The 18,396-nt window shown below is 30.3% G+C and overlaps 1 protein-coding gene across 1 annotated transcript; it reads right to left on the bottom strand.

Annotated features, from left to right (window-relative positions):
- Positions 1-7,929: 7,929 nt before the first annotated feature.
- Positions 7,930-15,852, bottom strand: LOC111029112 (glucose dehydrogenase [FAD, quinone]-like). The gene is made up of 2 exons (XM_022307986.1): positions 14,065-15,852; positions 7,930-8,525 (listed from the first exon to the last, which is right to left on the bottom strand). Exons 1-2 carry the CDS (start codon positions 15,577-15,579, stop codon positions 8,178-8,180), a joined length of 1,863 nt encoding a protein of 620 aa, XP_022163678.1. The 5' UTR covers positions 15,580-15,852; the 3' UTR covers positions 7,930-8,177.
- Between the last annotated feature and the right edge of the window lie 2,544 nt (positions 15,853-18,396).

The following is an 18,396-nucleotide window of genomic DNA, read 5'->3' on the forward strand; positions in this document are numbered from 1 at the left end:
TAATTAATTACAATACAATATTAATAATAAAGGTAATAAAGGTAGCCGTGTTAGATAATTATTAATTTTACAACCTCATCGTTAATAAATTAAATTATAAATGAAGCTTAGGTACCTATATTAAATTTATTTTTATTATTATGTATGGCCATATTATTATATTAGTACATTATTTTACAATTTATAACAATGATATTACTAAATTCGAGTATTCAATATATCAAAGATATTTTCTATTTGTAGAATTTATATTTGGTTATAATATTATATAAGTTATTACGTATACAAAATCACGCAATTCCAAATTGTATTGATCAAAATATTCTTCAAAAATTAACAATAAGTATTGTAATATCTAATTTATTAGGTCCATTATCTTAACGATTCACAGTGATCTTGATGTACATTTTTCAATTATTATTATAACAATATCACGGTTGGGAACAAAATCGTTGATAATAATATATTAAGCTTTTGCGAATGACGATGTATAACAAATTACTATTGTAAGAAATTTCAGTTAGTATTAATACATTTATAAACATTCAAATAGAAATTTCAAGTTTTCGACTGAGTATTTACGTTTAATTGTGTGTACACATAATAACACTTTCAGTATTTACTAACTTCTCATTTTTTGATCATGTTACATACTTCACAATTCTAAGTCACATTTCATTCTTGGATTTACAGGAAGTTTTGTCTTACCCAAATAAATATAGCCAAATACATAAGTAGTAAACACTGATGACAATAAAAACAGAATGCAATGAAAAATGAAACAGAATTAATAAATAATACAAAAAACAAATACAAGCACACTCAAAATATCATTGTAAAATAATAATAATACCCTCTATCTTTGTAGTAGTAATTATATTATATTATCGCTTTCGACCCACATATTTACACAGAACAGTAGACATAATATCACCGTCGGTAAATCAGTATGTGTATTTTTACGTTTTGCTTTATTTCAACATGGAGTAACCATGCCATTCGACTACTTAGTTCACTACGACTTCTAATCCCATCAATAATATTTTTTTAATTTGATATATTGCACAATTGATCATTGTATAAGTTAAAATGTATTTATTTTTATAATTTACCTACGCAGCTGCAATAATTTTTTTAGTTGTAGGCTAAGGTACAGCCCATTTAATTTTTTTTTAAATATAAATTTATGATACGTACATTTTTGATTTCGATAAACTCGCAATTTGAATATGTACTAAAATGTACAAACTTTATATTAAGCTGTAATTTTTTTTTTAACAAATGATATTATTTCAAAAACCATCAACGTTTTTAAAGAACTTTTTTTACAATTGTCACAAAATAACATTTCAAAAACATATTATATTATTTAGTTTATGTTATGGTTGTAATTTTTTTTTGTATTTTAAATGACAACATCAATTTTAATTCATATACTGAAGTAGAATGTTCATTGGAGTATTTCAATGTGTACAAATATATAATTAACAACTTTTGAACGAGTATAGTTGTTGATTAGTTAGATATACTTAATAATTAAATGAGCCTATTAAATAGTTGCCAAATGAACAAATTAATTGATAGTGGCTAAAAGAGACATTGTTACCTTTTCTCTTGAATCATACCAAACACTAAGTATTGAGATTACTCTGTAAGGAACGGACAACGGTAAAGTTAGGTTAATAATAATAATAATAATATGGTACAGGTACCTTGTACCTACATGGTATACTAGTACCTATACCTAATACCTATGTTGTATATACCTATAAATTGGTGTTTTTCATTGTAGCATATGAATAGGTATAATATGTGCAATATGTGTATATTATGCTTGATTTTTCAGTTAAAACAAAAAAACGGCCCTGCTATATTAAAACATGTTGTGCACGTTCAATGTTCAAATTTCTAAAATTACACGTATGCAATATACGTCTTATAGTCTTATACTTATATACATATTGCGTTATATAAGTAAACAGTTTCTCCGGTTACTATAGTTTCCAAAACAAGGAGAACAATTTAGTTATTATAATGTATAATAAATGAAAATATTAGACATAATATTATTTCAACAAGTCATTAAATAATCGTGTTTATCAGTATTGATTAGTATAATTACTATAATATTATGTTGTAAAAGAATTTGTTATCGTTGTGTATTATAATATAAAACTATGATTATCTACATAATAAAACGCTTTCTTTGAAATATGCATGTGTTAATTTTATATCTATATAATACCTAATATATCAATCTATTTGATATGTCAGATATCTCTATCATAAACCATGTCCATTGTTTAAATCAATACGTTTAATAATCTTTTGATTTTGTTATTTGGTTTCTCATGAATCGTAGTAGGTGCCATATTAATACATTATAGTATTGTGCATTTTAAAAGACCCATGCTGAGAACACTCAATATGCACACGATTATTGTTATGCTGTCTTACATCATCTCAAACCCGAATAAAATGTAACCAATAATTGTTTATACAAAAATATCTACATTGGTGCAACTATTTATACAACATATTATGTAATTGATTTGTATTAATTATTATACATTTTGAACTGTTTAAACGAGTAAAGTATATTACTATAATATTATTTTGTACAGTAATGTTGTAATAGAGCTTGATCCGTTCCTTTAACTTTGGAATTAAATTATGACAACATAACAATGACTATATTTAACTTATAGCTTATTCATCAATTGCTACTTTAAAGAATGTAATCTATATCTAGTATCTGTATATATTTGTACTATTTGTGCAACAGTTATTTCATAAATAATAAAAATTATAAATCTTGATGGAAAATTAAAATATTGATTAAAAATAATAATTAGGTATAATTATGACTAAAAGTGAATTTTCAAAAACAAACTATTATAATATAATATATTTGAATTAATATTCAATAATTAATAGCTTATTTTACTGGGTTTATGCTATACCTATATAAGATAATCATTTTGTTTTCTAAATAATAACATAATGCTACATTACTGTCCTATGAATCGGTTATAGAATACATTCAGTATTTCAGTATACTTAAACATATTATTTAATAAATCAATTTGATTTTTAAATAAACTTCTAAATTTTTTTTTTTATTAAAACTTGTCGAATTGTCAAATATGTACTATTTGTCATCCCTATAAAATAATATTTATCTGATTTTAAATGAGAAACAAAATGTGCTTTAAGACCATTTACTTTTAAAGTTCTATTAATCAATGCACATTGTATACACTTGTATATATAAATAAATTCATAATTCATAATTCATATAATTGTACTATATAGATTATTATATTTTATTATTTATTAATGAAAGTATTTTTCTAGTGATAAATAAATTCTACCAGCATAGTTTTACTGCTAAATTTAGTGCGCACATAAATTAATGATATTAATTTATTTACATTGTTTAGGTTTTATCTAGCGTGATAAATGCAAATCTAAGAACTGTATAAAACATGAGTTTACATCATACACTTGATAATTAATAACAAATACAAACATCATTAAGAAACTTGATATTAATTCATAGGTGTTAGTTGAGACTCATATTGTTATAGTTATCAATTATTATACAAATTTTAAGTTTAAAACAATTCATGGGTGATTAAAAATGTACTTACATTTATTATTATAATCATTATTAGAGATAGTATTATTTATCATAAAAACTGTTGTCTAATGGTTTTAATAACTTAAATCTAGTTTCCCACCATGCTTTCAATATAATACGCACTTATAACACGAATACAGCAATTGACAAATTATATTATATACCTACCTACTATAACCTGAAATCATAAATAAAACGTTTACAAGGAATCAAGTTTTGATCTAATAGAACACTTCTGTAATTAATAACACAATTTGTATACATTTTATTGCATCTTACAAAATATCGGTATCGTTTGTCTTATGCGGTCTTAATATTGGCCAATAGTCAAGACTTGAAGAGTACTATACAACGCCAATAATTATATAATAACAAACCCGTGTAAAGAGTGGCACCTAACCTAACCCACTTGTTATTATCTATTTGTTAATCCAATGATGTAAAAAAAAACAATATACTAGTACCTATAAACATTTGCAATACGCACCAGGTTAGTGCTAACACCCTCACAAAATTGTTACGAGTTATATTAAAAATTATTATAATAATATTATGTATTTATGTTTCAAATATTGATCATTGCTTTCAGTTACCTTTAAATACGATGTACCTACTCGAATTTACCCCTTTAAACATTAAATTTAAACGAAATTTAACGAAATAAAGCAATATCGCCCTATATGGTTATGAGACAAAGGTGGCTGACTTGCTGTATAGTTAAGTGTGACTGGAGAAGAAAAAATATGAACGAGAAGTCTTAGGCTATAGTAATAAATTTTTTTTTACTTATACTTCCATAGCCTCAAATAGACGTCTTAGAAGCGGTCGGTCACACGATCTTATTAGTCAATTACCATTTTATAAGTTAATCTTTATAATTATGTATACATATTATGTCTTAATTAAATTATTCTTCTCTACACTATTATAGTATTATAAATTATTTATAATGTCTAATCAACTTTATTATACTATACTATATATTACTTACCTTAGGTACTAGACGGTATTACTATTGTTAGGTCGTTAATTATTTTTAACTACTAACTATTATCATGCTAAAATAGTCATAAAGTTATCTATTCTGTATTTATTCATAGATGTAGTCTATATGGCTAAGAATGCCATATTTTTTTATTAAAAAAAAAATTAACTTTAAACTCGTATAACCGTTTTCCTCTGAATGCCACTTAAATTAAAATTATTTCTTAACTTTCTTAAGTTTAAAAGTTCTTACTCATATATTTTGAATGGAGTCAAATAATTAATTACTTAAGTTATTCCTCGATGTACAATTATATTATTATGTCTTATACAGTAATACCTATCATTATTATAATTATCGTGGAATTTTATTCTTGGCGTATTAAATTCATTGTTTTACTTACATTTACTGTATAAGCTCTCCTACATGTTTCGTATGGTCTTTTTACTATACAAAGCCCGATTTGTAATAAGAAGAAATACATTCTTCGGTTTAACAATACGTAGATAATAGTATAGTGCACACTTTCTCGTGGCTCTTTTTTTAAAAATCTTTTTTTTTTGTGGAGGCTGTGACGGAAAACCCGTATACTATGTAAAAAAACTTTGTAATTTGTACATACTAACTTCTTTAAATTATTTAAATATTCCTATTTTCTGAAAGGCAAAGTAAAAAAATACTTCATCAGTGGCTGAAGTATTTTAATATTTTGTAAAGACCCTGTACCAACGAGCACCTCTAAAATCCGGTCCTGCAAGTCTTGTGAAATATTATATGGGTCACTATAATCCGAATAGCATAAATTCGTTCTATAACAGTCTACTGATGACTTGTGTAGATTGAGTTGGGCAAAGAATGTAACGTTTGGATGGACACGTAATATCTAAAATAAACACAAACCATAATGGTAAACTATTTTAAGCATTGGAATAATTATGAACTTAAATTTTAAAAGGTTTTGACAAATGCCAATTATTAGATACCTATAGTATATTATTGATACAAATCATTTTATTTAAAGGCTATATAATACATTTATATACATGACTTATAAAGTTATTGTTTTTTTATGTGACCCTCAACATTTGGGATTATTTATCAAGAAAATGTAAACTCTAAACTATATTTTTTTTCCTATTTACTTAAAATATTATGAGATTACAAATATTTTGTTGAATGCACTTATTGAATTTTATGGTTTTCATCTCAAATCTCAAATAACTGGAAATAATTTATATTAAGTTATGCAGTAAGTCCATACTTAAATATGACATTATAGTAAGTAAATATATAAATATAGAATGCAAAGAAAAATAATTTACATACTTATACATATTTGTATCTATTAAAACAAAAAAATCATTCTTGATTAATGAAATCATTTCAAATTATACGGTGACCACTATATTTATTCATAAATATCATGCTCCATGTTTAAACAAGTGTCTAACAAAAACAACAGTGTCCAATATTTAGGTATGCAAGGTCGTTACAAGCCAAGCACCAGAGCGGGGTACCTAATTTTTAGTCACTTTTGTAAAGTTTTGCTACCGTTTCCAGTCACCACAAGTAATGTGGATTTGCGGATTCACGCATTTGCATATCATATTACATTTAATATTGGGATTTGCACTCAGTTTAAAAGACATACTATTTAGCTTTCAGATCATCATTTGCTAGTTGATTACCTGGGCCATAATAGAGTACTTACATAATTTGAGCACCAACAAATCAAACAATAGGATGTATAGAAAAGTATATATCACGACGTCTAGGTATCATGATATCATGGGCCGCGACGAAGGATCCATCAAAAATATAATTTTATTTATGAAAAACATTCAATTGTACAATTTAATTTAAATTGTTTAAGAACATATTATCATGTAAAAAACAAGCCAATGGTTGCGTTTCTTTAAAAAAAAAAAATTAAGAAAAGAATATAAGTTGTACATCACATATTAAAACAACTTTTCGATAAAATGTACTTACAGTGTTTTGAGAGAGCCCGAATGTTCATTAGGCATTTAGGCTATAACATGGGTCTCCAAACTACGACCCGTGAATGTGTTATCACTCCCCCCCCAAAAAAAAAAAAAATTATTAAAAAATGTGTGTAATATCCAAAATTGTTATCGCACTCACGTGTCAATCATCACTTTTATCATAGCTATAACTAAGTATATTATAAGAACTATTTTTTAAAACATTTATAAATATATATTTCTATAAAATTAAAAATTATATGATGTGTTTATACACTTTTAGAAAACTTTTGATACTTTATGTGGCCCTGGAATAAAAAAGTTCGGAACTCCTGAGCTATAATATTTCCATATCGATGATCAATATACGAGTATTATATATTGTCATAGTGACATTATATTGCTTACTTATGTGTATATTATATTATTATGTACCAATATAATTTTAGAGGAATTGGAATCTAGAAAAAGTAGCATACGAGTATTTTATCGTTTCCAAGTTAGTTAGTCAGTCAAAACTTTTTAGAAAGTACCTATCAATTTATTAAAATCACGGTTCACAAAAAAATGATTTTACCTTTGTATTTGTTAAATTAATTAATTTATAGATTCGCATACATAAATAAATCACGATACAAATTTCGAATTAATTATTATTTGAGTTATTTATTTTATAATTAGTTAAAAGTTATATTAATGAACACATCAACAAAAACAGTTTATAATAGTAAAAACATAATACATTTAGATGTTTTACTATAACTAAATATTCCAATACCTAACTGGCTGGCTTAATGGCTTAAATAATTAAATCAATAGTTTGGTTGAAGTAGAGTTTTATTATAATAATAAAATTTTAAAACCTACAATAACAATTTCTGTGAAATTGCGTTATACGATTTAAATATGTAAAATATTCGTATCGAAATCATACGAAGACTATTATATTTAAAATTTTAAACATATTAAATTGTTAACGTACAATTTCACATGTGTGATACAACATGAACAATTTGATGACTTCTTACGAATACATTGTAAATTCGGAGTTTCTTTAATTGAATTGTTAATTTAAGCAATTCAAACAGTATACATATATTGATTGAGACACAATAATAATAAAAATAATAATAATAATAATAATAATAATAATAATACAAATATTGATAGGGTGAGATCATAATATATTATAGAGAAATTAGGTATATTAGATTAGAAAGTAAAAACAATAGTTTTTTCAATCATTCTTAGAATCTTTGTTTTGTATACACCATTTAACTTCATAAGTTTCCCATGTAAGATGTTTGCGAGCGCGGTCATGATTTTAAATCGCTTCCTCGTTGCTTACAAACCGAACTCTGCAGGTCTAAAAATATGAAATTTCTCGCTCTCGACGACCTGTAATGACGATGGGTCACCGCAATCCAATAATAATGTGCTTATAGGTACTCCGACTCCGGGTCGGACTACTGCATAAATTATTATTATATGATGCAGGTGCTATGTAGACGTGTTGCAGTTATATCGTTATCATAATATTGAATTATATATTATGTTTCCATTGTCATTTGAGCCAGTTTTCCTTGATCATGTCGGACGCTTTCTCACCGATCATGAAAGCCATCGCGTTGGTGTGCCCAGCTGGTATGACGGGCATGATAGAAGTGTCAACCACCCGGAGGCCTTTGACGCCTCGCACTCTGAGCTTCGTGTCCACAACGGCGTCCGGGTCCGTGTCGGGTCCCATTTTGCAGGTGCCCGACTGGTGGTGCAGGTTGGTGGACACCAGCCCGGTGGCGCACATCCAATATGCGTCCGACATAAACTGCTCGTGTTCGCAGCCGGGGAATGGAATCGGCAACAGTCTGGATCCGTACTTTTGGAATGCCGGAGTCTCACTCACTGCGATGGCCTGTGAAAAGAGTTAATGATTCGATTAAATCATTTTTGATACCAAGTAGATACCTAGTATATAATCTTAACAAATAATGCGTATTCGTCGAGGCTGCTGAACAATCATTATAGATAATATTAATATTATTATAGATGATATTAATTATTATACACATGAAAAGGACATGTTATATTGTATTCAAGCGTGACCGAAGAGTATACTAGTCACTAGTTCCCAAAGTGGCAAAGTAGTTACATGGAACTGAGGCTGTGGTATTTTACCACAAATAATATTACTACATAATAACTTTTAAACACTGCTTTATAGCTAATATTATTATGGTTATTAATTATTACAATGACAATAAAAAAAACATTAATAATGAAATGTAGTGAATTTGAACTTTGATGTATTCAGATTGATGAAATGTTTTTCTGTATCATAAACCGTAGGAACTCACAATAACCGCATAATTATAACCATTATCGTAACTAGTAGATTCTTCGATAACAGTAAAACGTAAAAATTAGGTATTGGGATGTCCATCCCATGTATATATCATCTATGACAATATTGTGACAATAGTAATTAAGACTGAAGCAGAGTTGGACCGATTTACAAACTCAAATGAGTGACTTTAAAATTTTTTTTTACTCATTAACTCGATATAATTGTATATTTGAACACATATTTGTTACTGAATCAACATCGATTTTTTTTTTTAATTCAGCACCGTTGGAGTTTAATATAAAGTATATAATTATAAAGTATTTTATTCATAAAGTTGAAAACTCTACAGCTGAAGTTAATGCTTTGTAATCCTATATCTGTACATCTAGTATATTCTTTTTACACCTAAAAAGGTACGTGATATTATTTAAAACCACTTAATTTAAATAATCTTGTGTGGAACTTTTGGTACGGCCAAGTATAACCAAACAAAAACTATATTTAATTCAGTGCTACACTTTAACCTTAAAAAGTGTCAATTGATAATACATGCATAACTATTTTTTTTTTTTGGTAGTACGCATATTTAATATTATATACGTCTAAAAATAGAAAAATATATGTGGAACTTACACCGATGTGATACATTCTCACAGTATAAACCTATTTATTTTCAATCATGGAGTGACCATACCATAATAATATGTTATGTATCTACCTATAGATCCTAGGGGTGTTATTAGTACTTATTAGTTATTACACATGTTTACCTATACTGGGCAATGGCTATTACTACGCCCAACATCCTAAATTTTAAATAACTATACTCATTATAGTCATTATTGGATTATTATTAATCCAAACTAGACCCACTGAAATAATGTTTACTTACAATTTTGTTATGCCTACGAAGTACATAACTATACGTATCTATTTAACTTATGACTTAAAAATATATACACATTTTGTAAAAAATATATGGATAAATTAAACTCGTTTAATAGTTATTTGTGAATTGATATAATCAAAAATAGTATATAGGTCAAGTTATAGCTATCACTTTAGAAAAAAATAAATTTTAAATGTTTTTTATTTTGCAAGTTAGCTTGGCGTATTTCTTTATTTTGTCCGTCATCAAATACATAATATTTATGGAACAAGGTTGAATTATATATTTCTATGATTGTATTATTGCATTGAACTATCAAATAAAAAAATGTATCACTCAAATATAAATATATAATGTACTGAAACATAATTTAAAAATAAATAGCAAATAAACATGATAAATAATATTCATTGGTACTATTAGAACTAATAATATGTATAGCTATTAATTTAAAATGTTATAAATAGTTCAATATTTTTAATTTGTTGATGTCTATTTTATATTGTATTAACACAACGCTTATTTGCTATTTTATAAGTACAAATGTTGTTCAAGCGTTGTAATACATGTCATTATGTATTTATGTAACTACCTAAGTAACTTCCTCCTAGTTCTATAATAAATTACTAGTATTAAAATATGTACCCATTAACTTTTTACGATAGGCTGAAACTGTAAATTATGGTTATGATGTACTTATGTATAATATTACTGGACACGCGCCATAATAAATGTGTTACACTGATATAAAGTAAAAGCGATGCAATGCGAAAAGATTAAAATCGCAATCCACAAAAATGTTTTTATAATTAAATAAATAAAAATATATACATTTTAATTTTGAATTATAAATATTACCAAAATAAAAGTGTCTTAAAAGCTACAGATGTTATCGCTAATGTTTTCAAACATATAAAAAATATTATGTAACGAATAGAATATATTACTAAAATATTTTATAGAAATGTAAATTTTAGAATCGAATAATAACAATCAACGAATTAAAGGTAAACGAATGATTACCGAACAAACGAATATCTAGCTAAAATATTGCGTTTTGATTGTAATTAGCAGAGTTTTGTTTGAACAAGTAATTTGTAAATGCACAGGATGTTCATTATGCGCATAATAATATAGTGTTTAATAGTAATTAAATTATTAGTAGTACAATTAAAACGATAAAAACGTGTTTAACGTTATTTTTTGTTTAAAACTGACACTGATAATATTAGTTCATCGTTCATCGATCGTCAATGATATTATGATTATGATAGATCCACATCAATATCACCTGAGACATCGTATTTCAACCTCATCTTGTTGATATGTATAAAATATTAAACAATTTCGAAACGTTTCGGCGATCGATATACCTACTAATAATAGTAATTAAATCTATACCTGCCGTGGGGTACACAACTCTTCATTGCGTGGGAATCCCACAATACGTAGTAAAGGTTAGATTAGATTAAAGTTCATATCGATTTTATTGGTCTTGAAACTATGAGCTTTTATACATTTTTAGTTACGTCATCAAATATATTTTATGGTACAATGCGTGTGTTTATTCACAGAATAATAATTTGAACAGAACGAATCTTAACTATTTTAAAAAGTATTAATTGTTTTCAACATTTTCATTTTGAATTAATTTATATAAGTATTATTATTACTTACATGTAATTCCAATGTTTAATATTTCCTTATCTTTCATTTTTGTGCTTGATTGGTATTATATTAATCCGTCTATCAACTGTTTATTTTCGAAACGCAACCTAGCTACATCTATATTTTTAATTTCATAACCTAAAATAGATAACTTTTCTAAAATTGGTTAGGGATGTATCAAAAATATTATACATCGATGTTATTGAACTAAAATCGTATTAAATTAACAATAGGGTTCAACGTTAGGTTGTCAATTATTAAAATATAGCTCGGTGTTTAAACAGAGGTACCTAACCGTTATGCTTGTATAGACGACTTCTGACTATTTGGACGAATATAATTTGATCGCAATCAAACCTATAATATTATATTATCTTAAAACAAAAAAAATTTGATCTCGGAAAATTAGGTGAATGTAACAGAGTGAAACCCTTCCGGGGGTGACAGATGTAACATAGACTATAAGAAATATTTAAGAAAAGTCTCACAATGAAAAGTAGAAAAACGCGGACGGCATAAACCACTGTGCCCGGCCGATCAATGTTTCTGCGGCAGCTACTTATTTCTACGACGATCTTCTCGTTGACCAGATGAGCAAAACTGGTACAAGGCCATTGGGTCGCGTGGGTTTCGCGAGAGTTCTCCAAGTCGGCTGTGGGCGCGTCAAGGTCCGACCAGAAGCGCCGCGTACCAGTGTAAAGGACTGGATAATAAATAAATAATATCGCGGTATATCGTGTATTATTTGCGTTATCCTGTCTCGATTAGTGATACCAAATCTCAAACAAATTAAATATAATAATAACACTGCGGCAGATCGTCGACGGCCCGGTTAATAATAATAATTTTGGTAATACATAATAACTGGTTACCGCGACGGGAAGACGTTTCGTAACGGCCACGCGGTGTAAACATTATATTATTATTATTATTTATTACCCGCGGAGAACGAGTTATTGTTGCTGCTGTTTTTGTTGTTGTTATTGCAGTGCACTGGTGGCTTGCTCGATTGCGATTGTCGGGCGGATGACTTGAAGTATGGGTACGCATGTTTTTAAAATAGAGAAAACGGCCGCAAATGCATAACACTACAATAATACTACGCCACAGACGCGACTCCATGCAGTGAGGTGAATAAAAAATGTCTTATCATGTACATCATATCCACATATAGTACTTACGTGGTACTTTCGCAAACCGATGTCAGTGCACTCGCTTCGTTCCTGCATTTGATGTCGCGAATTCCGAAAAAAAATGTTTGGCCAAACGAAAAATAAAGCATGAAATTATATTATGTAGTTACTCGTTATCGAACACAAGCTAATTTAGACGTCCAATAGCCTACCAAACAACGCGACTGTCTAGACCTGACAATCCAAGCTTGGAAAATTACATTTTCTGGTAAATATATTATTTGTTCATAAAAAATTATGAAAATAAAAAATTAAAATTAAAATTATGCTCTTGGAAGTGAAAAAAAACTTTATCGTACAGAGTATAATTATATATTGGTATCAAAAATCAGAATCGCTGTCTTATTACATGTTTAGTGACATAAGTAGACATTTTACATATTTAATACTTATTGGTGATAAAACAAGTGTCGAAATCTTCAAATATTACCTAAACATACTATATTATATTTAATTTAAGAGCGTATTATGGACCTTGATTGTCGAAATTATTTTATACAAAGTATTCAATAGACCTATACTCGAATAGCGAGTATTATATGCAACTCAAATTGTTTGATAGAACGACTCCCCGCCAGTATTATTATACAAATATACAATATAAATATTTATATTTGGTGGTATATACGACCAAAAACTAAAGCATAAAAAATTTATTTTACTATAATATTCAGCATTTAAGATATACGAGTACAAGATAATCATTTTTTGATACTCAATTAGAACGTTTCACATACATTTTTGTTACGACAGAGATTCTAAAGACTATAAACTTGTTTTTCGCCTTAGGTTAGCTGGTTTGATTAAAGCACACATAATATTATGATACAAATAAATTTTTCTGATATGCAAATAATAATATCAATTTATTTACATTCGTAATAAACTATGACCATTGACAAATAAACAAATAGCTACCCGTTGGCAGTCACATGCACAACAAGATGCATACTTTCCTTTCACTGGTACATCCGAAGTAAACCATTTATAAACATAATGATTTGAATCAGATGATATTTAATAATATTTACGTTTAGAAAAGTAGATATTATAGACAGTATAGTTAAAAGAAACATATTTATCGCCATCTTATCGCCAACCATTTACTAATTTAAAAAGCCTATAACATAAAGGTGTTAACATTTCCAAAAAGTTGTTCACAACTTGGTCAAATCATTGGGTACGAACTATCGCAATGTAGTTTTGTCGGATTTTCGTTGTATTATGCATCTACTTAGGTACATGTATTATTATTATTATTCTCTTCCGTTATTAATTTTGTTTCAATTAATTTATTATAATGGTCATAATAAATTTACTCACCACAATAATAATAGGTGGTAATAACAATAATTACCTGTTTTATGCCTTCGATAAGAGTTTCTCTGTCCCGCTTGTCCGTCAGGTAGCCAGCGTAGAACAGGGGTGCGTGGAAAGGATTGGAGGACCTCAGCTTGACTCGTCCGCGACTCAGGGGCCGGAGCAGGATCGGCACCAAACCCCAAGCGTCATGTTCTCGGAATTTGCCGTATACCTGATCGTAGAAAGTGTCGTTCATGCCGAGCAACCGGCGTAATGACCCACCCGTGTCACCAGTCAAGGCTCCTGGACCGAACACCAGTTCCATGTCGGGAGCCACGGACCCATTGGTTGCGTACCGCGTGGCCGTGAACGCCAGCGCCTCTGCGCCCCCCGGTATGGTAAACGGACCCTGACCGCTGACTGCATACTGGACTAGGTACTTGGGATTTCGGTACCGGCTCTCGATAATGGTCACCGACTGGTTGACCAGGAACACCAACCCGGCCATAGACACGTGATCCTGCAGGTTGTAGCCCACCTTAAGGTCCTTGACGACGGGCACGCCGACCTCGGCTAGATGATCGGCCGGCCCAATACCCGACAACATCAGTATTTGCGGTGTGTTGAGTGCACCGGCACTCAGTATTACCTCCTTGCGGGCGTGCACCACCATAGTTTGTCCGTTTTTTACGAACTTGACGCCGGTGGCACGTTTGGTGTGTGGGTCCAAGAGTACCTTGGTAACCAGCGAATTTTTGGTGACTGTCAAGTTTGGCCTGTTCCGGACTGGCCGTAGGAACGCTTTGGACGCGCTGCACCGGGTCCCGTGGTCCGTCGTGGCCAGCACGTACGAGAAGCCTAACGGCCGTGGCCCATTGTGGTCAGCGGGCACTTCGTAGCCCAACTCGCGGCCGGCACGCAGGAACACTGGACCTAGTTTGGTCTTCCACGTAGGCTCCTCCACCTTGAGATACCCGCCACGAGCATGGTAAGGTGACTCCGTTAGAGGGCTTTGCCTTACGTTCTCAGATTTCTTGAAGTACGGAAGCACATCCGCGTAACTCCATCCGTCGTTTCCCAACCTGGCCCAGTTGTCGTAGTCGTCCGGCACGCCACGCGTGTACACCATGTAGTTGATAACGCTAGTACCACCCATCACTTTTCCCCTAGGCCACATGCATCTCCGGTCGGTCATCGCCCCGCATATACCCTCCTGCTGTTCGGTTCGGTATCCCCAGTCAAATCCGGTGCCAATCAGGTAGCTGACCAGCAATGGCACGTCTGTCATGGCGTTTTCTTCGCCACCGGCCTCGATCAGCAGCACTGTCCAGCCAGCCACTTCAGTCAGCCGGTTGGCCACAACCGAGCCACCGGAACCGGCGCCCACCACCACGAAGTCATACTGCCGCCTCACGTAACCCGCGTCCGGCACGGCATCCTTTGGTACCGGTCCCAGCATCCGGTAGTACTCGACCACCGCCTGGAACACAGTGTATGCCATACCATGGCCTGACCCGGTCAGCGACAAAGTCACGATGATCACCGCGAATACCATATTCGTGGCGTTCATCTTGTAGTGTAAATGCACAAAAAACCCAAACAATTATGAGCCAAACCGTCGAGATCCACAGTCGTCGAGTTATTGATCGTTGGCAGTGCCGTTGTTGATCGCTTTGACTGCGAGCGCGCCACAGCGAGTCCGATTATTTTCTCTCTAAGTCTTTTGCAACAATATATACCACTACTACTACTAGCGCCATTGCTTTATTCTGCATATCAAACTGCTATTGCACCTCTACTTATGTATTATATTGCACTTCTCCTCCTCCCCTCCGCTAAACAAATTACGTGTACCTTTCGCCAGCATCACCTTCTCTAACATAGTGGATAACGTTAAAATGATAATATAATATAATATAATATATTGTATGTATTTGGTATGCATGCTCGGTCAACAAGACCGTAGTGTTGTTTTTATGTATGACATAATATATGTAATAATATTATTAAATTCTTGTTTTATGCTTGGACATGTTGTTACCAAGGTCGTTAAAAAAATCAAAATGGTCCATACGAACAGTGAATCGTATTTTTTTTTTTAGTCCAACCGAATTTTTATCATAGCTGAAACTAAAAAAATGAATTTTTTTTTTGATTTCATATTTTGATGACATTTTAACATTTTATAATATACACGTATGTCGTATATACATTGTACGCACTACTCGCAACACATAACAATAAATAGATTTTAGTCTGTTTGAAATATCATCAGACAATATAATATATGCTGTTGAATACAATACATTCCGATTTATTGGGACACGGTCACGTGTTATTTTGGCACAAAATGCAAAATGCAAAAACTAAAAATAAACATAACTATATCTTAAGGGAGTTTAGTACTGATATTTATTGTAAATGATTATTAAAAGGATAAAACATTATATTAAAATGTAATTTAACCGTTACAATGTTAGAATCTAATAACATATATTATGTTCATTATCTGTTATTAATTTAGAATAATATTATAAAATACAAATATGTGACGTTTAATTTAGTAGATTAAATACCTAAATAAAAGATATTTTCACATAATATGTCCTGTCCTGGCCCGTTCTGAGTATTTTCCGAGGACTTCATTCTCATAAATTCTCTGTTCCAGATTTTTCCAACTTTTTACATTCCAGGTAAATTCATAGGACTTTGTGACATATACGAGTATGTTTTTTGTTTAAAAGTTTTCCCCTATTTTCAAGCAGTAACACATCGTAAAGTTGCATAACCTGAAATTTAGTGAAATTACTGGGAGAGGAAGGGGGCTGAGCTAATGCTCATTACTTCTATACGTACAAGAGCAGTTCGTTTCGCTCTCTATTATTAATTCCAACCAGACAACTATTACAACATTTTATAAACTAAATAATTTACCCTAAAATAGTACAAATAAATTAGGCGTTTGCTCTTGAATATTTTAAAAGAATTGTAAACAGAAATTATTAAGTTATTAAATTATTAAATTAATTGAAATTACAACTAATGTAATGACTGCTCAAATATTCGTGAATCACAATAATTAGCTTAAAATAATATATTATTAGGTATATTCATCGAAACTGAAACGGCGTGATTTGGATTAGGCACTTTATAATGGTAATGGCCAGAGGAGCTAAGACAGATATTAAAAACCTTTGCGGGATACCCTCAAGCCCTTCCTCCTCCATCATTAACATCATCAATTATTATTCAAATTGCAACTATCGATTTCTTATCGAAATTGATTTGCCAGTGTCATATTGTAATTAAATATAGACATTTATCAAAAGTGTGGATATAGATAGTAATACAAATTTATGATTTTGTTATAGGTAATAGAAGTCAAACAAACACAATTAGGATATTCAATTTAAGTACTCATTTGTGGAGGTCTATTCCCACTTGTCTGATTCGACACCGTTCCGTATTTAATCACCGATCTTGAAAACAAAATAAGTCACTAATAATATTTTTTTTTTTTGATTTTGGAGAGCTCCGCGGAAGGCTTGGATTAGACTCGAATCGGATGTGTATAAAACATTATTTATATGATGACAGGGAATATTTACAATCTTTGATTTGCTAATATTCGACATTAGTAATGTTTGTTAAGTAAATTACAGTTGTCAGTTAAAAATAAAGGTAATGATTGTTGTAATATTATGGGACTGAGATTAACAGTTATGCTTTCTGATTCGTATCTTGGGTATTCCTTAAAGATATGTTTACTTGTGATGCAAGCTTGACAAGTATTGCGAAAATATATTAGTTAATTTCTTTGCTAATAAGAAAAAAATAAGAATTTGTAATGAAATTATGTCCAATTCTTATCCTGATAATTTGAATATACCTATACAAATATTAATATAATTCTCAATATAGACTATAGTAACTGCTACCTAATAAATTCCTTCTTTTCACAATTTTTTTTGTGGGGAAGGTGTGTGGAAATACATTTTGGGACATTTTAAAAATCTATGCTAATGTAAAAATTTTAATTTTCAGGAATTTTTATACTTTTTTCTATTCAGACTTCAAAATTCATAATGGATCCATAATGCCATAATGCAAAGCGTAGTTGTATTGTTCCCTCTATGCACCAATTGTTAAATTATATTGTACTTATATTTTGTTCAAAACCATTAACAAATAATGAACACTTGTCCTGTGTTATTAAATATAAGATATAATAACAGTCGAGGGATACATTTGTTTGAAAATCGACGTGTAATACGTGTGTACATGAGTAACTAAATCTTAAACAGGTGCTTCATAAATGCTTTAGGCAGCAAAATGCTATTGTATTGTTGTATTGATTGTTATTTTGTTTCATTTTATTTTACAAATA

Source organism: Myzus persicae, unplaced genomic scaffold, assembly GCF_001856785.1.
Source record: "Myzus persicae strain clone G006 unplaced genomic scaffold, MPER_G0061.0, whole genome shotgun sequence".
NCBI lineage: Eukaryota > Metazoa > Arthropoda > Insecta > Hemiptera > Aphididae > Myzus > Myzus persicae.